General features: G+C 37.9%; 1 protein-coding gene across 1 annotated transcript in view; it reads right to left on the bottom strand.

Annotated features, from left to right (window-relative positions):
* Positions 1–4696: 4696 nt before the first annotated feature.
* The window catches only part of wnt5b (wingless-type MMTV integration site family, member 5b), a 153036-nt gene continuing 133197 nt past the window's right edge, over positions 4697–24535 (bottom strand). Inside the window, exons 5-7 of the mRNA XM_033989418.2 lie at positions 18468–18760; positions 8365–8523; positions 4697–7079 (exon numbers count right to left, since the gene is read on the bottom strand). Coding sequence (XP_033845309.2) covers positions 6780–7079; positions 8365–8523; positions 18468–18760 — 752 coding nt within the window. The 3' untranslated portion in view covers positions 4697–6779. The remainder of the gene's footprint in view (positions 7080–8364; positions 8524–18467; positions 18761–24535) is intronic.

Raw genomic sequence — 24535 nt, 5'->3', positions numbered from 1 at the left:
TACAAGCGAGTGGTGAAAGCAAACTGTTGAGCACAGACTTTAGAAGTTTAGTGGGTAACACATCCAGGCAGTATGTAGATGAAGTCAGACTGGTGATGATCTTTTGGACAATTTTGTCAGTTACAGGTGCAAAGTGAGTCAGCTCTAAGTGTCTAGGTTGCTGCAGGGGTGTTATTTGCGTCATGGAATTTATGGCATTTTTAATGCCCTGAACCTTGTCATTAAAGAATACTGCAAACTCATTGCACTTAGATGTGGAAATTAGTTTGGGTTTGTTAATCTGTTTAATGTTGCAAATAGGATACGAGAGTTGTTACTGCAACTTCCAATAATGTCCAAAAAATACCTTTGCCTTGTTCTACATAAAGTGTGGTTGTACATAAGCATCTTTTCTCTGTAAATCTCATAATGAACCTGGAGCTTTGACTTGTGCCATTCCCACTTGGCCCTCCGGCACTCCCTTTTCTGTGCCCTGACCAAGTCATCATTACTCCACGGCGCTTTCTGCTTATCTTTAACCATTCATTAAAGATAAGCAGACCTTCATCGGGGCAATGGTGTCCAGAACATTCAAAACACTCGAAGTTACAGAGTTCAACAAATCATCAACATTGGAACATGAGGCATTTCCAAAGAGCATCATTTCCATGAACAGTGCACCTGTTTTATCATTTATGTGTCTCCTTCAGACAACTGCAGGACCAGCCGATGGTTTGGGAATAACAGACACAAAAAGACACAGAAATGATCAGACAGCGCAACATCCGCCACATTGCCATTTGAAATATTTACTCCTTTTGTAATGAGCAGATCCAGAGTGTATCCTCTGTTGTGGGTGGGCTCGCTGAGCCCCCCCTCCCCCCATCAAAGTCTCTGCATACGACTGAAAGCATCTCAGTAAAATCATCAATAAAATTCAGACAATGCTGGGGAGGTTTGTATATGACTAAGTAGAGTGTGGAGGGGGATTGTGACTCAAAAGATGAAAACACCCCAAATGACAACCTGTGAGTGACCAAATTATCCCTAAAAATGCACACACACCGCCAACCTTTTTGTTTAGTCGTGTTTCAGATTCAAATTTGAAGTTGGGTGGAGTTGATTCCACTAGAATTGCATTACCTGTGTTTTTGTCAAGCCATGAAGTCAAAAATAAAAGAAGACATAAAATCATTAATTAAAAATGACTTGTTACATAAAGATCTGACATTGAGCACATCAAGTTTCAGATTAGTTTCAGTAGGTCTGGATGTTATCTTCTTACAGGGAATGTGAACTAAATTTCTCTGATTGGACAGTCTGTTAATCAGCCTATGTGGTGTAACTGTAGATATAGCTCCACCACAGGGCCTCAGCATGATATTATTTTTATCATGACTGTATGTCCTGAGACAGCAGAGGCCCTGTGTGTCCCAGCTCTTTGTGATAACAGCTCTGGGGGAAGGCAGGGAAGGGCGAGCAAGGGAGTTTGGGTGAGGGACCAGGTGAGGGCCGAGGAGGTGGAGCAGAGGGGAGTTCGGCTAAGGGACCAGGTGAGGGCCGAGGAGGCAGAGCAGGGGGGAGTTTGGGTGAGGGATCAGGCGAAAGATGAGGGGGGATAGGTGGGTATGTGGAAGAGTTTAGCATAGTTGATGCCAGAACTCTTGATCGCACTATATTAGATGTGAGTGGAGCCATCTTCCCGATCTGATGAGGCTTTCTAGATGGTTCTGAAGGGCCATGGTTGAAAGTGGGGAGGAAAAGGAGAGTGAGGAGTCCCTAGAGGGAGTAGATGTAGCAAAGGCGACCCAGGACTGGTCTGTGGGCAGGTGAGGTGATGGAGGTGCTGCTGGGACTGTCACAGACAGGTTTAAGGCCTGTGAGAAGGGCCCTGGGGGAAGTAATGCTGGAGATGGATCTTTCATTTGGGAGGGTGGTGGTGCTGCTGAATCCCTTGCTGGGGGAGATGGTTGTGGTGCCGGTGATGACTCCTTTGATGGGGGAGATGGTTGTGCTGCTGGTGGTGACTCCTTCACTGGGAAAGGTGGTTGTGGTAGTTGTGGTGCTGTTGGTGGGGCTGACACTTTAGCTTGGTCTCTGGTTGGCGCAGCAGGAATGCTTCTCTCATTGCTCTTTTCTCTCACTGGCCCAGGACCCTGTCCAGGCCGGTGCCTTAGAGCGTGGAGGAGGTTATCCTCAGCACTCTCACTCCACCTCTGCTCAGGTGCGGGCCATTTCCCTTGAACAGGTCCTCTCATTTCCAGAATAGATCAAAATTCTCAATGTAGTGCAGTCCTCTGACCGCACACGTGTTGAACAGCCATGTGTTCAGCGGAAACAGCCGGGTAAATTTGTTCATCTTCCTTCTGTCTATGCAAGGAAGAGGTCCACTGACGAATGTCTTAACCTCCATTTTATCAAGCTCCTCAAATAATTCAGTTAAATTCTTTTTAAAGATTTCAGTCTGTTCCTTTCTGGTGTCAACTGCACCCACGTGCACAATCAGCTGCTTTGTGTGTTAACAAAACTTTTGGGAGTTTTGTAATCTCAGAAACAGTATGACTGGGATACGAGAAAGTTTTAGATTTCTCTGTGGCTCACATCTCTAATAGCACTGTCTCCTAGCAGCAGCGTATCTCTGACCTTGACGTTTCGCACAGATTGAGTGTCTGCCGCCGCTCTTTTGCCAACTTCATTGCTCTTGTTTTGTAACAAAAATCCATTTTCCGTTTATTTATTAACACCAACATCAGTCTGTGACAGTGGTAAAAATCTGTTTGTATGCTGTATTTTGGCTGATGTAACTATATTGGCATTGTCTTTTATCACTTGTTGTGTTGGTTTTGCATTCTTGTATTTACAAAGTTTTCAAAAAGACACAATATCGCTTAGGTTTAAGTTGAAAGTAGCAGTTTTTTCACCCCCTTCTCTGAAAGTAACTGCAGGCTGCTTACCACTGGAAGTCACAGGGAGCTGCCGGTGAAGTCCTTTTTCAGATTCTAAAACAAATATCCATGCTTGTAGCTCATCAATTTGTTGATAGTTCCAACAGTGTTCACAGAAAGAATTCCTTTGGTTTCTTCTGGTTGCTGGCTCATCAAAAAAATTGTTAAAAAATGTAAAAATGGTTTAAAAGTCTTGATTTACTTAAAAGAATATGATAACTAAACAAATATCCCAGCACAGGAAGAGGTAAATGATTAATAAGCAAAGTAAAGAAGGAAGCAGCCGAAGCAAGCAAGGTTTGCGTCTGCACGCTTCAGAAGCAGGAAGCAAAAATCCAAAAATCAGAACTGAACTTCTTCAGTTCAGATTTTTTGATTTTTGCAGTAGCTCCATTACACTTGGGCAAAATACAGTACATATGCTGTATAAAGCAGCCTTTCTCAGGCTGCCCCAGGGCAACTGTGGCAAGAATCGCCACCACCACAATGTGCCAAAATGTAAAGCAACACTGGATATCTAGGTAGCAAAAACATGATCTAAAACAGTCGACAACAGTAGACTAGAGAGTTAAACTTTCAACCAGAGAACTGGAGGGTACCTGATTGAATTCCCGGACGAGCCAATACTTCTGTTGTGCCACTGGGCAATACATTAATAGATTCTCATAGCTTTCTCCAATCACTGTAATGTAAAAATGTGCCAAAATACACTATTCACCTTATTCTGGAAGTTGTTTTGGGCGTTGCCATCATCATCGGCATTGCATCTTGACAGCAAATATATTATATATATGTATATATATACAGACTACGAAGCCATTTTAACCTCCTGAGACCCGAGCTCTTGCATGACATGCTTTATTAATTTCTCTTTGTTATTTGGGCTGACTGGGACCCGATGAGTCTAAATACAAAGAATTATCTTTTTACATTATGTAGTTTCTGAGAAAAAAATATGTAAATCAAATGTCCTCAGATAAAACATTTGAGTAATGATTTGCAAAAACTATGCATTAAGACCCTGAACACAGTAACATTTGTCCTGAATGTAAAAACAAAATGAGAAACAACAACTGTGCCTCTTCGAACAATGTGTCTCATGTGAAGAGTTGCTGACAGGATCAGGAAGGAAAAATAAATAAAAAATTAAAATAAAATATTCTAAATTTTCTAAACTGTTAAAAAATGAATATATATATAATATATTTGTATTGTTGCTGTTCTTGTATGCTGTTATTCTTCTAAAAATTTGCATTGTGGCCTAGATAACCCAAAATGTGTTGTCCACATATGAGGACGCCAGGTCTCAGGAGGCTATAGCCTCCCGGAGAATCAGTGCAGTGTTAGCTTGTTGGTCACATTGAACAGTTTACACAAATCAACCTACTTTAGCAACAAAACATTTCTCAAATTCTCCATTTAACTGAATGGGATTCCCACTTAACCAGAAGAGCCACCCCAACCAAAATACGGTTTAGAAGTATTTAGAGGCAAAAGTGGGCAGGTCAGAATAAGGTAAATAAGGACAACAATAAGATTCTGATTTTGTGATTTAAAACAGAAACAAATCAACCACTTTTTTCAAAGACTAGTTTATCAAATGAATATACAATATAATAAAATACATGTAATAAAATATACTTTATGCTCTACATTTCAAAGTCCTTTCCATTTTTACGCACACTGCAACCTCTATTCTCTCTCTCTCTCTCTCTCTCTCTCTCTCTCTCTCTCTTTTTACATTATTTGTTCATTCATTTTCATATCTACATTGGCAACACACATTTTCATGGTTTGGGATACAAATTGCCAATTGTACAGCAAGTATAGGCTGATCCCAGTTAATATGTCTATAGTTGGCTTCATTATGGGACATTCATCTTTATAATGGACAAGCTGCTTTTTCCACTGACAGCTGAAGGACATGGAGCAGTTTCAACATGGCTGACAATAACAAAACCCATTAACATAAATATTTAGGAGACTTTAGATAGTTAGATGTTAGTGAGCATGTGACAACCGAATTATGTATTATAAGACAACATTTATGCCTTTTTCAAACATTCTTAAATCATTTTATAGAAATTCTGCAAAGGTGTAATTTAAAAAAAAAAAAAAAATTAACTTAAAATAATGCCTACGTATGAGAAACATCTATTTTAAGAAAGCTGAACAGAAAGGTTGAAATGTGTGGGTTGCTTGTCCTCTGCTGGATACAGTGGGTAATAAACAATGTTGAAAAGCCAAAAAGCAGCCCTGCCAACTGCCATCATGACCCTAGTAAATCTAGATGTAGTAAAACCAACTGGAAATAATTTTAAAAAAAGTCCAGTGAAGATAAATGGATAAATGAAACTCAAGTGGTGAGCTGAAACCAAGTATTCTTCTTAAAACCAAACATTGTGAATGAAACAAAATGCAACTCCAGTTATGTTTTTAGTAAAGAAACAACATTATAAGATGGTTAAAACTCAAAAAAGTCAAATTAGCATAACAGTAAAGGTTTAATAAATTTTATGAGCATAATGAACATTGACGACGCAATCACTTTAACCGGTTCGCAAAAAGGTAGATTTGAAATTCTTGCACACAATCCGTTTTGCCAGTTCATAAATAACCTGACTTGTGTGACTTATTACTTATTATTCTTTATATTCTTATTTCAACATTTTTTCACACTCATAGATGCAAGGATTAGATGGTATGTGTCCATTGTAGTTGTAGACACAATCTTGCCTTGTCCTATTCTAATGGTAGAGATCTCCACAGAAAGCATTATTGGGATGTGCTTCAAGATAGAAAATGTCAGTTTTTTTAAGTTATGCAATTTATTCAGTGATTTTGTCAGATCATTTTCAATGCATTCAGGAAAAAATGTTGATACAATATCTTTCTATTGACCTAGTATTCAACTTGTGGCTGTAGAGTCTTTCTGAGGCCTCATTTGCTATTGTAGAGTTGCACTGATGTGGTAGATATCTGACGATGTTTAAGGGTCCTATGTTACACAAAACCTTCTCTTGCGAGCTTTAAGCCATGTTATAATGTTGTTACCTCATCAAAAACATACCTGGAGCTGTATTTTGTTTCATGCAAATATGTTAGAATAACCCTTTATTATTAGTCTATCTGTCTATCTCCAAAGCTCAAAATGCTCTGTTCCACCAGTGAAAACTACCACTACATTACATGGTAGTTTTCAAGTTAACAGCTACCTTTTACCTTTTCTTCCTTAAGAGATTGGCAGTTCCAGGGCTGAAATTATCAAACTTGTTCTAGTAAAGGTATTTGGAGTTTAAAAACACAGTGGAGCACTTCCTGTATTACCAAATGACATCACAAGTTGGAACAGAGTGTTTTCAGTTTGAGAGAAGAATTCAGCTTAAATATACAGGATTTGTGTGTTAAACATGTGTGAAAGAAATACAATCCTGGGCATGTTTTTGATGAGGAAACACCATTATAACATATCTTGGAAAATAGCATAACATGGGCCCTTTAAGCTAGCATTGGGTTTTTGATTGTAATATTTAGGATGTTTGAATTAGCAGGGAAGTTATCATGAAATTCTAGTTAATGTAGACAATGTTGAATATTGTCCAACATATAATCCACCTTGTGCTTTTTAATAATTTTGGTAGTCTGCAATGCAATGTTGATTTTGCATTTCAGCAGCAATTGTCAAGGCATCTTTACAAATCAGCATCTTCACTTGACAAATCTTGTACCACTCGCATTGTCCATACATAGCGTCTTTGGTGGCTTTGATTTACTGATGGATTCTAAATTTCTGTACAAAACCACAACACTGAAAATTCTTAGGACTCCTTATGGCACCAGCAGTGTATTGTGGTTTTATTTACACACATATTGGTCCACCAGCATTGTGCACCTCTTGCATTTGACATAACAACACCAGTGGAACTTGCAGTGGCAGCGTTCGTGCTTGTATGTTTTGAACTGGTCGTAGCCTCTCCCACAGCACATGAGCTCACAGCCATCCATGCCTTCAGAGGTCTTGTTGCAAAGGCGGCTGGTGGTCCCCATAGAGCCCGTGGTCTCGTTCCGGAGGCAGTAGTCGGGACTCGGATCTATGTAAACTAGGTCTTCAGGTGTGGGGGTGTTATAGCGCTTGTCAACTAGCTCCAGTTTGCCCTATAAGGGAAAAAAGATGAGTTTTAAAATGCACTGAAATTAAATCATGTGTGTAGACTTTATATTAGTGTTTAAAGGTGCAGAATGTGTGATATGGAATTCAAAATTTTATTTTAAAAATGACCTATCAGTGGCTTAGTTTATATGCACCCCAAAGTCTCACTATTGTCTGATTTCAAGACCTTTAAGATGAAAAATAATTTGAGTAATCAGATGGACCATGATCAGAAAGACATTAGATTATTTAGTTGATTCTACGTAATAGTATTTAATAGTCCTAAACCTCCAAATATCTGATAATAATCAGATTTTGAGTGTGCATGTAATTGCAGTCAATGTACCCTGATATGAGGTAAACATACTCAAACCAAATATTGCTTTTAATGATAGCAATGGTAATGTTCATTTATTCATAATTACAAAAAAAACATTGGACATGATGACCAAGGTGTTTATGTTATGATTTGGTGTTTTGGTTCCAATCAGAAAGCAGAATGAGCCTCGCATCAGTCTCTTATTTGGGTTGCCAGTTTCAATACTGAAATCCAGTTGATTTAAACCAAAAAGGACTCTCTCTAATTTCTCTGATCACTACCTAAACCCCAGCACCTGCATCATTAATGCGCTAGTGCAGCCTCTGCAGCTCATTGAGTGAATTCTGGAGGTTCTGAGCTATCATGAGGCACGGTCTGTTCATATACTGAGAATGAGACCACATAAAATCCACAATAATTCATTATATGGTTTTGAAGAATTTTGGTCAGCTGAAATTGTTTTAAAGATCCCTATATTACAGCAAATTGCATCTTGTGAGCTTTAAGCTGTGTTAGAATGTTGTTAAATAATCAAAAACATAACTGGAGTTGTGTTTTCTTTTTGTTCACACATGTTTGAGTGCTGTATTATTAGGTGGCTACATCCCCAAAGCTCAAAATGCTCTCTTCCACATTGTGATGTCGTGAAGCAGTAGTTTTCTAGTTTCCTTTTACCTTCCAGGGCTGAAATTATCCAAATGAAGGTGTATGGAGTTTAAAAAACACAGTGGAGCACTTCCTATATTACCACATGACTTAACAAAGTGAAGTACTTTCTGTTTGAGAGAAAAACTAAATATGCAGGGTTTGTGTGTTAAAACATGCGTGAATGAAACAAAACTCAACGTTGATGAGGAAACGATATTATCTACACATAAATCAGAAAAATGTGTTATGGGCCATTTAATGTGTTAACGTGTGTAATAAACTTGAATTGAATATTTCAGTGCATGTATCAATAAAGTGCATACCTTTCTCCCAATGCGCATGGCAGCGGCACTGTCATACTTCTCCTTGAGAAACTCTCCGACTCGTCTGAAGTCTGCTAGTTGTAGCCAGCACGTCTTCAGACTGCATGAGCCTGAGACGCCATGACACTTACACGCCACGTTGGCCAGGTTATACACCGCCTATAAAATACACAATATACACTATTATAACAAATATAACCTATATAATCTGCCATCCATGCAGTGATCATATAACTGATTGAAAGCAATCTTTTGCTTTTGTGTTGAAGAATCTACCATTATCTAAATTGTACACTTTGAGCATTTTCTGTCATGAAATGTTCTTTGCCAAATGTCAAGTGCTACTGATTTGCATGAAAAATAACCAATTTTAAAATGAGCACCACTGAAGTCAAGGAAAGTGTATACTGTAATACATATTTTTGCCACCAGATGACAGCAGTTCCATATCAATGCACCCTCCAGTAGTACGGTATTGGTAAGTACATTTAACAATTTATAGTAGGGTAAATTTGTAATTTGTAAATAATGTATAATAAGTATTAAATAATAGACATGTAGTCCCATGCAGGTATATGTTGGCTTAATGACATTAATACACATTTTCTTCTAATGGATGACGCTTACTAAAAAAATAAAAATAAATAACTATTAACATTTTCTTTTCAACCTCAATCAGCTACAAAGTATACCATTTTATTTATTTTTTAGCTCCTGCAGTGGGCAGCTACTAAGAAGAAGAAGAACAACAACAGCAACAGCAACAACAACAACAACAACAACAACAACAACAACAACAACAACAACAACAACAACAACAACAACAACAACAACAACAACAACATTTCTGCAGTAAGAAAAAACAAAAACAGAGAAACATTTTACTAAGCCTTTTGTAAATGGTTATTGGTGCCATGTGCCAGGTTCACGCACCAGAGACCACAGCTCCACCAAACTAAAACAAACAGCTAACTCAGAATAGAATCAGAGGAAACAGAGGATAACTGTAATCTGTATTTTCCACATGATTCCTCTGTAGTGGAAATGCACCTACAAAAGAACACTTCATGGTTTATAATTTTTGATACAATTCCATTACTAAAAAATAAACAGATATAACTTTCATGTTAAATAAATACAAATTGTCCAATGACACTTGTGACACTGGTTGTAAATTTAGGCCTAATTGTTAAGCAGGTGTTTTTGTACTGTCTTGTTAGTGTGACATTGAATGGAGTAAATTGTATGATTACACTGTTCATTTAATGTCCATCTTTTATTTGTACATCATTGGGAATCATTTTAAACTATTCATGGCTTCCAGCTTGGTCCAAAGTCCTCATATTGCCAGCAATGAGGCAATTATGAGAACTTTGGACCATTAAAAAAATATCAGCTTTTCTTTTGAATTATTCATTTCTATTTTCCTGGGATCCAGAATACACACTTCTTCAGTACTTTAGGAAGATGTGAGTCTGGTGATTCTTCCCATTTTCAAAGAGCCGTGATTGGCAGGTGGATTAGCCAATCATGGACACTCATGGTATCAGAAAAAATAAAATAAAAAATGTCACGGGGCTGAAAAATAACGGAGATTTCTGCAGAATCAGAGAGTGAAGCACTAAACTCTGTTAATCTCAGGGGAAAGAAATTAGATTTTATTTGTAAATGATGAGTGATCAAGGAGTGCCTTCATTTCATGTCACTGAAGTAAACAAACCTGATTGGATGATAACATTTGGCTGGCTTGAGATGCAACAGTGGGTGTGGGGATGAGACTGACAATAATCTGTATAAAAACTACAGAGACAAAATTTTTATGACAACAATGCAAATTTGTCTCTGTAGTCTTATGTATTGACAGTGAATCGAAAGATTTTTTGAAAATATTATTATGGCATTATTCAACAACACAAACACACATACATACACACACATACATATATATGTGTGTGTGTGTGTGTGTGTGAGTGAAAATATAACATTCTGATAAGGAATGCTATATTTTCACTCATTTTGGTGTAATCTTTCTGGTGGTCAGTCGAAACCCACCCAAGGATACGTCTCCTTGCATTTCCTGACACCAATTACCTTCTCACCCCTGTTAACATTTGACCCCAAAGAGACCAAAGACCCACCCCCTCATTACCCAGAAGGCCTGCCACTCAGCACCCGCCAATCCTGTAGCTGACCCACTGACCCATTCACAAGCACACGCCCGAGTTAAAATGGAGGACAATGACTTTCTGTGTGGCATTAAAATTACATTAGTTGGGTCTGTCCATAGTTTAAAGGGCCCATATTACACTATGATCTATGTTATAATGTTGTCTCCTCATCACACCAATACCTTGAGTTGTGTTTTGATTCATTCACACATGTTTAACACACAAACCCTGCATATTTATGATGAGTTCTTTTCTTAAACAGAAAACACTTTGTTCCATGTTGTGATATCATGTGCTCCACTATGTTTTAAACTCCATATACCTTCACTATAATCATTTGGATGATTTCAACCCGCTTTGAATATTTAGACAGAGTAATAATAAAGGATTACTCCTCAAATGTGTGAATGAAACAAAACACAACTTCTGGTCTGTTTTTGTTGAGGTAACATTTTTTCATGTCTTAAAGCTCACGAGAGTCAATTTTGTGTAATATTGCACCTTTATAACTGAGCTAAACGACAGGTCAGAATTCTCAGGTGGAATTTGCTGTTTTAACTGTCAGATTGCAGTTGTGTTCAGCTGATTTGTGATTTATACCTGTCATTACTGGGCCTATCCACATGAAACAATAAACCACAAACCAGGTGAACACATCTGCAATCGGACAGTTAAACAGCAAATTCCACCACAGAATTCTTACCTTTCTCCAACACAGTTTGAAACAGATGAATTGATTAATTGGACAGTTGTGATTTTTGTAAGACCAAATCTTTTCTTTGAGATCAATCGTACAGCACTTTCCTTTAAAAAAAAAAAAAAAATAAAAAAATAAAAAAAAAATAAAAGGGGCAGTCTAGATAAACTATGCCTGGCTACATTAAATCAAAGTGGTGACGTACTAGTATTAGTAGTTTATTACTAGTAGCAGTAGCAGCAGCAGCAGCAGTAGTAGAAGAGACACATTGTAAAATGATTTATTTAATGCTTAAATGTGCATTATTTTCTAAATTGTAGGATTTTATTTTTAGCAAAGCGACTGCTACACAAGCCAAATGTTGTTACACTACTGAGGCTGTGTTTGTTCTAAGAGTCTTATCTGGAAAGCAAAATACAGGAGGAGCAGTCAGCCATGGTACTATACGGCACTATATACCGTAGAATTGGCTTCAAGCTTAGAAATATATAAATAGAAATGTATAAAGCCAACTAGGTAAGCATGTTTCCTATTACAGCTTTATCTTCCACTTATTGTTTCATTTGTTGTTAAAATTAACTGCATGTACAAGCCGACTTTTTGTCCAATTGCAACAAATTTAGATAAACCACCAGACTAAACCAGGACTGAACCAGATCAAATCTTTATCAGGACCGGGATCAAATACTAAACATGACCCAGGATTAAACCAGGACTAGACCAGGACCAAGCCTATATTCAGAATCAGAATCAGAATCAGAAGACTTTTATTGCCATAGTCTTTGAACACAGTTCACAAACTAGGAACTTGATACGGTGAAAAAGTGCAACATAAACACACTGAATAAATACAAATACAAATACTGATTATATTATATAATATTGATCCTGGTTTAGTGTTTATCAGGACTAAACCAGGACCAAACTGCTAGACATAAACATGGACTATATGGTTACACATGTCACATGGAAATTGGGACTAACCAAGCTAATCAAACTAAGACTAAATCAGCAAAACTGCATGAACACTTCCACAGAAATCTTGAACTAAACCTGGACTAGACCAGGACCAAAACAAGTCTTTATCAGGACTAAACCAGAAATCAGACCAGGACCAAACTTAAGTGTTTACCAGTCCACCAAAAAACAGTTGACAAATGTGTAGATTCTAGCTCTGTATTGTCTGTAGTAGGGATGTTATTTTTGCTGTGTAAGTGGCCATGAAATGGGGGTTGATCAGCAAAATAGCTTCTTGATAATAAGTGATTAATCATTGCTCAAACATGTGTAAGTCACCCCAAATACAACTTCAAGTGGGTAAATGGTGAGGGGAAACAACTATATATAACATGGTTATCAGCTATGAAAAGTTGATTTTGCACAATAGCTCTGCTTTAAAGTTCACCAACTGTTATGGAGATAATATTTTTTTTGCCTGGTATATTTCAAAATATAGTACTAAACTTCTTTCTCCAGTAGACAAGCAGGTGATCCTATTAGATTTGTTACAGGTCAGATCTATGGAAAGATGCTCACAGTTAAAATGCATGCTTCTCCTGGTACTTTTTCAAGCATCCAAGCAAGTAAAAAAGGTTATAGTATAATGTACCTTTAAATTAAAGCTAAACTATAAACTATGTTTGTCTCCATGGAAATGTAATCACTATAGAAAGGACCACAGGGTGGCATTAAACTTCAGTACCTTACATGCATTAAATTACTGGTATTTTTATTGCTCAAAAATATCATGAAAAAACAACCATTCTTACTGTTAGCAAGGTCACCTGTACACAGATCTGACCAGTAACTTGCCCTGGTGGGGTCACTCACTGAGTTTAGCTTTGTTGCCATTTGCAGTATAATTCCTATCTCCAAGGGGATAGGTAGGTTCAGGTTGTTAATGTATTGAAAGAGTTACCTCAAGGTAGATGAATTTTTGTTCTCACATCATTTCAACCCGCCCACAAAGGCAAAAAGCACTCATGCTGCTAACACAGACCTAATGAAGCTAAGCATGTACCAGAGGCTAAAGCTAACGGCACCTCCCCTGTCACCTCCACAAAGGCTCAGCGGTTTGCCCAGCTCACCCAAGTGAGACCGACCATTTCTGGGACAATCCTAGCGTGTCCTGCGGAGAAATACAAACAACAGGATGAAGTCAAAAAGTCTGGAAAGGACAAAAAAGAGGAGAGGAAAAAGTAGAAATCTCGTCTCCTTGCTCTTCCGAATCACTGGACACAACACAATGAAAGCCATGGATCAAACAGGCATTCAAAACAAGTGTCTGCCTTGACTGTGGCAACAGTCAAGGCAGACAAGGCAACAGGAGTAGTAGTAGTAGTAGTAGCAGCAGCAGCAGCAGCAGCAGCAGCAGCAGTAGTTGTAGTAGCTGTAGTAGTAGTATATTTACAGTAGCAGAAAAAGTGTTAGAGAGGTTGCTGTTGAAGCCATTGGTGTTTGTAATAGTAGTTGAATACTGGCAGTAGAAGAGATAGTTCTAGCTTCCAACAATGAACACCACAATGTTTTAATAATAGTAGTATAATTGAATACAAGATATTACTAGTAATAATAGTCATTATCATTATGAGCATGAATATAGTACTAAGTAAATAGTTGTAGAAGTAGTAGTAGCGCTAGTTTCATACACTGAAAGCCATACAGTGGATAATGCAAAAGAGTACCCTATTAATAGTAGCAGTAGTATTTTACTGTACATTTCTTGTAATAACAGTTGTGATAGTTGGAGATTAGTAGTAGCAATAGTAGAAGTAGCAGCAGCAGTAGTAGTAGTAGCAGTAATAGTTGTAGTAGTAACAGCTATAGTAGATGTAGTGGTTACAGTAGTGTGAATAAAAGGAAGTATTTGGAGTATTTGTATTTGTACAAGCAATAGTAATATAAGTAAGAGCAGTAGCAGTAGCAGTGTAGATGTAGTATCAATAGTAGTAATATAGTTTCCCTCTTCACGGTCCCAATGGGAGACTCTCCAGATTGTGACCTGTCCTCACACAACCCCAAAAGCAGACGCACACACAGTAAACAGACACGTGTGCAAAGGACTCATAAAGATCCTGAAGACAAACACACTGCTTCACTCTGCAGTGTCCGGGCCAAATGGAGCTTTTACGATCTGAAAAAGAGCAGGGGCCAAGGTGAAAGCACGCACACTCCTGTTTCTATGCTTTACACAGGGACCATAGAGTTTGAATGTCAGTGATAATGATACATTTTAAAGGACAAATATTACACTGTTTTCAGATCTATGTTATAATGTTGTTTACTCATCACAAATATACCTGGAGTTTTGTGTTTTGTTTCATTCACATATGTTTTATCACACAAACCCTGCATATTTAGGCTGAGTTCTTCTTTCAACTGAAAACACTCTGTTCCACCTTGTGATGTCATGTGGTAATACAGGAAGTGCTCCACTGTGTTTTTAAACTCCATACACCTTCACGACAATCAATTGGATGATTTCAGCCCTGGAATTGCCAATCCCTACTGAACTAAAGGTAAAAGATAACTGTTAACTTGAAAACTAGAACTACATGATATCTGTAAATCACAATAGTACAACTACTAGTTCCGCAACTACAGGTTACAGGTCAGATCTGTGAAAAAGCAAGTTTGTAAGAATGCAAGGTAAGCTGGCAATTAAAACACCTGTAATTGAAAAAAATGTAGGAACATTCAAGGCAAAGAAAACAGTTACAGAGTGCACCATTAGCTTTCAGTTACCTTAGCCGTGATATGTAGAAGTTTAAATAATATGATATGTGTGTACGTTTACTTCTTACTTTCAACATCAATATACAAAATAAAGAAAACCTAACTCCAGTACAGCCAGGTAACGTGCAAAGGTGGGTCTGGACCAAACTGACTAAGGGTGCACCCTGAGTCAGTGGGTGGCGTTCCATGAAGTGTCATTATTTATCCCGTCTCAAATGAGGGTCCAAACCTTTATGAATGAGGGTGCACCCTTTTGCACCCCTGACGACCCAGGCCTGGTATGGAAAGGTTAAATGCTCAAAAAGTAGCTTTAGCATAGTACCTTTAATGTTTATTAATGAACTATTCATACAAAGTGGTCTCAAAAGTCAATCTAATTACACTGCCTGGCCAGAAAAAAAAGTTGCCACCAAAAAAAAAAAGAAAGTCACACACTCCGCCTTTAACTTTGATTACGGCACGCATTTGCCGTGGCTTTGTTTTGATAAGCTTCTACAATGTCACAAGATTTATTTCCATCCAGTATTTTTTCACCAAGTGTTACAACCCAGCTCAGCTAGGGAAAGGAGAAGTAACAAAACAAGATGGAAAAATGATAAAACTAAAGTTATAATTTATTTTAAAGGAATGTTAAAGTAAAAACTAACAAAAAGAGGCTCTTAAGAGCAGTTTTCAATACCTTAAATTTCAGTACCTTAAATACAACTAACAAAACAAAGTACTAAAATTACAATTACATACAAAACAAACAAGTCCTGCACCACCTGGAGAGGTCCATGGAGAGATAGCAGGGACAACACATAGGCACATAGGAGGAGCTGGAGGCCCATGGCCGTAACACTTCCCCTCTTAAATATTAGAGATCTTTTGTAATACAAAAACAAAAGCCATACTTGCATTCTAGCAAGTCATTGCACTTACACCTGTCAATCGAACACAACTCTGGCAAGAGCATAATCAGCTTTTTTGCAAAGATGCATAACAAACAAGCAGAAAAACACTAATCTAGCAAATTTAATCAATCTAACAAAAAGACTAGTCAGGAGTCTGGAGTGAGGAACACACTGAAATATACATTTTAACCAGGCACTAAAAGTCTCCAAACCTTACTAAATTTAGTTGTTTAGAACATGTTTAGAACAATGGCAAAAGCAGAAGGGAGTTCCTCTGAGCTGACTACAGCTCTGGTTATGAGGGATGGACCAGATGACAAGGGGACTTAACATTTGGATGGTGTTGGTTAACTCCCATGCACAGTCCACCTCTGCAGCATGAAAATTAGGTTTTGACATACTCTGGGCTTGGGACCTTGCCCCAACAGGTTTGGGAATCACAGGATTATCTGAAAAAGGGGAAAAGAAAACATGGTCAGAAAAGTGCTGAGATGCTTTGCCAGAAGGGGGACCCACTAAACCATATGGAATGAAAGACTCGGAATCAGAGTCAGGCTTTTGGCTAGTGTCAGTGGCTAGGGTGGCTGAACCAGACTGAATCAAACTGACACCTGTTGGTTTGGGTGCAGAGCATTCTGCTTTATGCAGGGCTGGGCAGTTGGCAATGACGTGTCCAGATTTATGGCAGTAGAAACATTTTCTCTGTCTTTTCTTCTTTGTCTTTTCACTTTGCGTGATAAGGAAACAGGGAAATATGTAGAACATTTGGGTGGAGTCACAGAGAAGTTTCTTTTGTGAATCAACGTAAATTCATCAGCCAACATGGCAGCTTCAGAAAGGGTTTGGACCTTTTTCCCATTTAATTACAAAACAACACATTTAGGCAAACACTGCTTAAAGTCCTCCAACAAAATGAGCTCTAGGAATGCACTGAAATCAGAAACTTTAGCAGAGGTGGACCATTTATCTAAGAAAGATCTTGCATTGATGACGGTAGAGTCTGACCTTCTCCAGCACACCCCAAAGATTCTCAATTAAGATCTGGACTCTGCGGTGGCCAATCCATGTGTGAAAATAATGTCTCATGCTCCTGAACCACTCTTTCACAATTTGAGCCTGATGAATCCTGACATTGTCATCTTGGAATATGCGCGGGCCATGAGGGAAGAAAAAATCCATTGATGGAATAACCTGGTCATTCAGTATATTCAGGTAGTCAGTGACCACATTCTTTGAGCACATACTGTTGCTGAACCTAGACCTGACCAACTGAAGGCTTGTACCGATTTGCTTAGTTAAATCCAGGTGGCAACTTTTTTTTTTGGCGGGACAGTGTATTTACCAACTAAAGTTCCCAAGATGTTGTACAAAATAAAATCAATACCATTAAATAGCAACTGAGTGCATGCACTTAAGCCATACAACATCAATTCTTGTCAGTGGAGATTCTATCCACCCTTAGATGTATTAGCCATACACACCCTTCTCAGTGGCATTGTTCAACCAAACCCAAGAAATCTGAGCAAAGTAACCCAACCATCTCATCCATCTGCAGGTATCTCTCTCTCCCTTTCTCTCTCCATCTCTCCCTCTCTCCATCCATCAATCCTTTAGCCAGTGTCCAGGCTCCAGTTTCGTCATGTGCACCTTTAAACCTCATTGTACAATCCAACATGACCGCCTTTGTCCCGGTGTGAGGGGCCATAGGAATGTGAGTGACCTGGTGACCTACAGAGACTGCACTAGAGAGTGTCATACCATTTGGACCCTCCCCAATAAAAAACACAACCAAACATGGCCTGGTAATGAGGGACCACCAGGAACAACTACAGAAGTGGACAAGACCTCTCTTTTCGGTTTATGGGAAAAACAGTAAAATCTGTTGAGCTTTAAGTTGTAGTACAAGTAAAATGTTAAAGTCTTCTTCTGTCAGGCCAAAGCTGACATGCTATCACAAAGCAGTAACCTAGATTGCATCTAGTGGTGATATGTGAGAATACAACAGGACCCAGTCTAATTACAAATTACAAATGGTAGCTTTAAAATGCATTTATGAATTTCAATTTTCTGTTCAGGCACCATTTAGAAGTAGTGTTGTCACCATACTAAAATTTGAAACTCTATTTCAATACCAATTCCAATACCACGGTGATAATAAAAAACACAAACGAATGTGATCCTCAACATTAAATGGTAGTACTTCCTTTTATATTACCATGTGGCCTTATATCTGTGTAATCCCTCAGTTGTCCAGGTTGGTTCCATAGTGGTCCATGGGGGTATAATAGTCTGCGTATATGGTCTTATATTTGCTCTGATACAGCTCAAGATCATTCTAAAGCTATTCAGGAAAGGTTGGTTTCTGTTCTGACTTTGTGACTTTTTATCTTGTGACTTTTACTATCAATACTTGTTCAAGTAAATATCTAATTTCAGTACTTTGATATTGATTACTGATTATATAAACTTTTAACAAACCTATTCAAAAGATAGAATATTGTCAATTATTTTTTATTAAATTGCTATGGCATTGATGTAAATTTTTCGTCCCTCTGAATTCCAAGTCTATTTATAATCTTGGTTTTACTCACAAAATATATATTATCGTACCTGTCTCCCTGCTTCGTTGTTCTGGATGTTCATTAGCGTCCTTGCGTGCTCCATACTGCCTCGTGGGTAGTTCTTCTCTCTCTCCCGGGCATCCACAAACTCGCGGGCAAACCTGTACCCATAATGCACGTTGTCTCCGCAGCCGCCCCACAGCCAATCACGCGGCAGATCTCGGGGTCGAGCAGCCCGACTACACCCACAGGTGGACAGCTCCCCCTCTCTGCATGCGCGGCTAATGGCATTCACCACACCCGCTGCACTGATGGCATAGGTGAAGGCAGTCTCTCTGGAACCTACATGAGAGAAACAGGGTTATATTAATTTATTTGATTTATTTGAATTTATACAGTGCATACCAATTATGCAAGCATAAACCTGCACAAGTTAGCACAATAGCTAAATTTCATCCACTGTCAAAAAGTGAAAACACTGAACATCCAATTAGACAACAGACACATTATCCTTATCTGTAGTCCTTTGTAAAAACATGTGACCTGGCCTTTGTCAGCAGTAGCATAGAGAACATTTTTGTTAGAATGCCACATAGCTCTGTTGACAGTAACGCAGTTGGTAGAGGGTTTGTCCACTGATCTGAAGGTTGGTGGTTCGAATCCAGCTCTCAATATAAATACACCCTTGGTTGAGCGGTCAGATCGATTCTAGAGCTCTCATAGATGAATTCTGTTGTTGTGTCCCAGGGTAAGACTTAACCCACCTTGCTCCCAGTATCTGCTTACACTGGTGTATGAATGTGTGTGTGAGTGGATGAGTGGTTCCTTACTGTAAAGCACTATGAGTGCCTTGAAGGTGGAAAAGCGCTGTATAAAAATTTGACCATTTACCATTTACCATTGATCTGTACTGTGTTGATTGTGTTGGCTGCAACCTTGGCCAGGTCTGTCTTATAAAAGAGATTCTGACTCTCTTCTTGGTTAAATAAAGGTCAGATAAATAAATCTACTATCTTAATACTAGCATTATATATTGGTGTTTTATCGTACTCTTCTTATGTATCGTGTGATCTGTATATTTATTTATTTTTTTACTTTTATGTTAGGCACTTTGGTCAGCTGAAGTTGTCTTAAGTGTGTTATATAAATAAACTTGAATTAAATTGAACTGAACTGAAATCTAGTGGTGATATGTGAATGAATGGCTGTATTTTGAATGGCTGTATTTTGAATGGCTGTGGTCAGCCATTCAAAATACAGATGGTAGCTTTAAGTAATATGATCACAACAGTTTTAATATGTCTCTCTGTTAAAAAAAAATGTTTTCAAAATATATTTGTTAAAAAACAAAAAACAACTAATTGTGAATTGTTTTTAGCTTTTCTATAAAGTCACCAGAATGTCACTTCTGACCTCCCCCTCCTTCCACACCTCGCATAATGAAAACCACATCCCCAGTCTCCATGATGTCTGAAGGAGGGTCTGTGCTTTTCATTCCCTTTCTGATATTTGCATATTGTTTGCATACTTTACAACCTTAAGACCCAACCAGCCCGGTGCTTTCAGAGAGACAGAGAGAGAGAGAGAGACATGGAGATTGAAAGATTACAATAGATTTCTACCTTTACTACCAATTGAACCAGCATGAATGAAACACCTCCTCAATATTTTTGAAGGAATGAAGGACTTTATAACCAATGCGGACATAAGAAATTAGTATCAATAACAAGGTCCAAAACCAAAGAGCCCTTAAGCTTAATAAAGCACACTATATTTGTCCAACTGCATTACAAAATCTGCATATTAGCTCAAGTATTTTTCCTAGACTAGATACAGAATAGAAATAGAACCCTTTATCATGTACCACATGTTCTGATATGCATCTAAGTCTTGTATTAGTTTAGCACTTTATATTTCAGTCTCTCTTAACTGTTAATGATCCAGGAACTCCATCTTTAAGTAAATCTCTCATCTATTCTCAACTGCAATATAGTGTTCCCTTGTTTACTGCGGGGGATACGTTTCAAAAATAATCCACAATAGGCAAATCCACGAAGTAGAAAACTTTATTTTTTACAAACATTATATATTTTAAGGATGTTAAACCCCTCATCACACACTTCATACACTTTTCTCAGTCAGGCAGTACGATTTTCTCACATTTCTCTCTTGTTTAAACACTCTCAAAGCCTTTGTAGATTAAAAAAAATAAGCACAGTATTATAGAACGAAACCAAATACTATACTGTACTGTAAATAAAAATGACAACTTTTAGAAATACTGTAACAAATTTAATTTTAATGATCAACCTACAAGGTTGGACACATAAGAAATAATTAATAGTGACTCACGTCCATATCATAGTTCCTCTGACCGCGCCTCTTCATCCTGGCGCCGCTCTGCTGTAGTGTCTCGTAATGTTCTTTTACCTGCAGTCACTGATCCACAAAGCTAAAGCAGACTCCATCTGCACGATGGTCTTGTTGCAGGCAGTTACAACCCTTTTTGCATCCTTGTTAAAATTTATTGCTGCTGTCATCCTTATATTATTTTCCTCATTCTTTATGTGACGAACCGAAGATTCATTTACTCCATAATGGCGCCCTACAGCCGTGTAACTTCTACCTTCCCTCAGCATGTCCAGAAGTCCAACTTTTTCTGCAATGGTTAGCATCTTCCTCGGCCTTTTGGGCGCGGGTGCAGGTGCCTTTGTTGGTGCAGAACGTTTCATCGACATTGTGGGTTTTGTTGCAGGGAAAACTTGCAAACATACTTCAGAGTCACACTGCGATCCAACATTTATGTAAATTTGTCAAGCTAAACGCATTTTGCACTGTACAGGAGACAGGGCCAATCAGGAAGAGGATCAGCAGAACACAAAAAAAAGTAAGCAAAATTCACTAAAAAAAATCTGTGAAAACAGCGAGACCACAAAAGGTAAATATAGAGAGTGGTCACTGTAACTGTAAGCAAAAATAAGTTTAAAGGACCCATACTGCACAATTTTAAAATCTGTATTAATTGTTGTTTCACAACATCATACATACCTGGAATTGTGTTTTGTTTCCTTCACATACGTTTAACACACAAGCCCTTCTCTAATGAATTAAAGGTAAAAGGTAGCCGTTAACTTGAAAACTACCACTACATGACATCACAAGGTGGAACAGAGCATTTTGAGCTTTCGAGATGTAATGATAAAATTACATAAAACCCAACTCCAGGTATATTTTTGATGAGGTAACAACATTATAGCATGGCTTAAAGCTATATTAAGTATATATCGTATAATATAGGACCTTTAAAATCTAAAAGAGTGATTGAAAAAGTACAGTTATTTACAATAGGGATGTTGAGAGTGCTTTTGTGTGTTCGGTGCCTCTGGTTAATCTGTCATCCACAAGGCAAACATACTCACAGCCCACTTGCCCCACTAATAGACAAGTCAAGTTCTTTTAGCTGCCTTTAAAGGATTTGGGGTCATTCAAACTCCTTTTCCACTGTGTTTTGCTATCACTATAAATGCCCCATTCAATGTATCGATTATCAGTGGTGGAACGTAATGAAGTCAAAATACCACAAAGTACTGTTCTTAAGTATCCGTACTTTATTTAAGCACATTTTAAAGTGGATACTTTTTGCTTTTACTTCTCTACATTTCAGAGCAGGTATCTAGTAGAAGGTACCTCTAGTAGAAAATATTCTACTCCACTACATTTTTGAACTGGATTGAAAAGTGATTTTTTTTTTTTTTTTTTTTACTATTGTTTGAAACCTGCTGACCAGGTTGTTTTTTTACATGTTCACAATTTGAGCAAACAAAATATACAAATAAAAACATCTGGGCAATACAACTATTCAGTTGTTTCTACTGAACAAAATACAGTACAAATTTTTATCAAAATCACTACATTTGAGTACATTTTTACACAGGCACTAAACCTTTACTTAAGTAGATTTTTTCATGTGATATTTTTAGTATCTGTACTTTTAGAGAAATTGAATACTTCTTCCACCACTGCCTATTATTAATAATTAAGTGTATTATTTATGACTACTTAATATTGGTATGATATGGTACAAAATGACTCACAGAGAAAGAGGGAGGAGCACTTAAAATAAAACTACAAATTGGTAACACATGGTCTTATGCCATGTTAATTGTAATGAGAATTGTTGATTTAACTTCACTTTTGAAAATATTTGGCTGTAGAAATTAAACTTTTGTTGATGGTTTTCCTGTGGGTGTCTACATAACACAAAGCCAGTGTCCTTGCTCCTGTCTATGCCTTCAAACATAATTAGGTGACTATAGTAAATAATTGAGCATCCTGTAAATTCCTCATGGGCTCCCTTTTACCTAATACTGGAGGGTCACTGCGCAGGTAACCCAGGACTGAAACCTAGACTATACCATATAAACTGTACCAAATGGACTATACCAGGACTATACCAGAACTGAACCAGGTCTTAGGCAGAACTATACCAAATGGAATAAATCAGGACTGAACCAGGACTGAACCAGGTCTATAACCCAGTTTAAGCCAGTTCTACACGAAATGGACTATACCAGGACTAAAACAGGTCTAGGCCAGTATTATACTAGGACTGAACCAGGTCTAAACCAGGTCTATACCAAATGGTCTATACCCGGACTGAAAGAGGTCTAAGCCAGGACTATATCAAATGGACTAAACCAGGACTGAACCAGGACTGAACCAGGTCTATCCCAAATGGACTTAAACAAGATTGAAACAGGTCTAAGCCAGGACTATATCAAATGAACGATACCAGTATTGAACCAGGTCTAAACCAGGTCTATATCAAATGGACTAAAGCAGGACTAAACAATATCTAAGCAAGGACGAAAGCATATGGACTAGGAGGACGACACCATTATGAACAACCATGCTAGCGAGTAATTATGACTGCACAAAGACTAAACCAGGACTTAACTATATCGAAGAGCTTAAAGAATAGTAGGACTATAATGAAATGAAATATATTAAAACCAAATGAAACCTTCACCTACAATGAAATGGACTGAATCATGACTAGATTTGTTCTAAAGTGGTAGTAAACAAAACTTGGTCAAAAACAAGGTGACTAAACCAGAGATAAGCGGGAACTAGGACTCCACAATTTTGACAAAATATCTAATAGCAACTGTGATGAGATTTGTGATTTATATTTTAGAAATCAGGGTGAAATGGTGGCTGAATGATGTGCCATCTTGCCTCATAACAATAAAGTTACAGGTTTGAATCCCAGGCCAAAACATGCACTACAGGCCAAAATCCTTCAATGAAGATAGTTTGACCAAGCCTAACTCACATAAACCTAAATATACCTATAAAATAATACAAGGATCACATACATGTCAGAATATGTTTGTAGAAGTCTAAACTACAAGGTTAACACATTTTGATTGCAAGGGACTATCCATGACTTTCACAATGGTCAAAAATTAGGACAGTTGCCATAGTGCTTAAGCATTTTAAGGCAATATCTTTTGAATGATGAAGTCCCAAAAATCCTGCCTATAAGGGAAACCCACAAATACCCTGACTAGACTAAATCACATAAAAGCACGGAGTAAAATAGCTGACATAAACCCAGTTCACTGCTATACTTCCAGAACCCTATTCCCTGGTAGTAATGACTGCATATGCACTGGCCCAACATATCCTCTGCATTAACCCATGGCCTGTTGCTACACACAGGGACAGGTAGGAGGCTAAGTACTGTGAAACTACACTATTTACATGAGAACACTACAAAGTGAAGTGGCCATTCGGGTCCAGGCTCCACTCCACAACATCAGAGGTTTGTAGTCACCTGCAGTTTCTTCTTTCCAAACTAACCACTCAAGCTAGAGATTTGAGTTTTTTTTGTTTAGCATATACTCGATACATTTGACAATATATGAAGAAAGCAAAGAATTACATCAAAATATAAGAACTCGTCTTCCTAACATATGCTACATTTTGATGACTTTCAAAAGAGATAATATTTAGTTTCAAATTGCTGATCATTACGGCGACCTAATTTCACATAATTCTGAAACTTGCTTGTCCCACTGTTTCTCTTTCTACAGTCCAAAGAAACATATGTTA

This window comes from Periophthalmus magnuspinnatus, chromosome 23 (assembly GCF_009829125.3).
Source record: "Periophthalmus magnuspinnatus isolate fPerMag1 chromosome 23, fPerMag1.2.pri, whole genome shotgun sequence".
Lineage (NCBI taxonomy): Eukaryota > Metazoa > Chordata > Actinopteri > Gobiiformes > Gobiidae > Periophthalmus > Periophthalmus magnuspinnatus.
The sequence above is the reverse complement of the archived record's forward strand: the minus strand, read 5'-3'. Positions and strand labels throughout refer to the sequence as shown.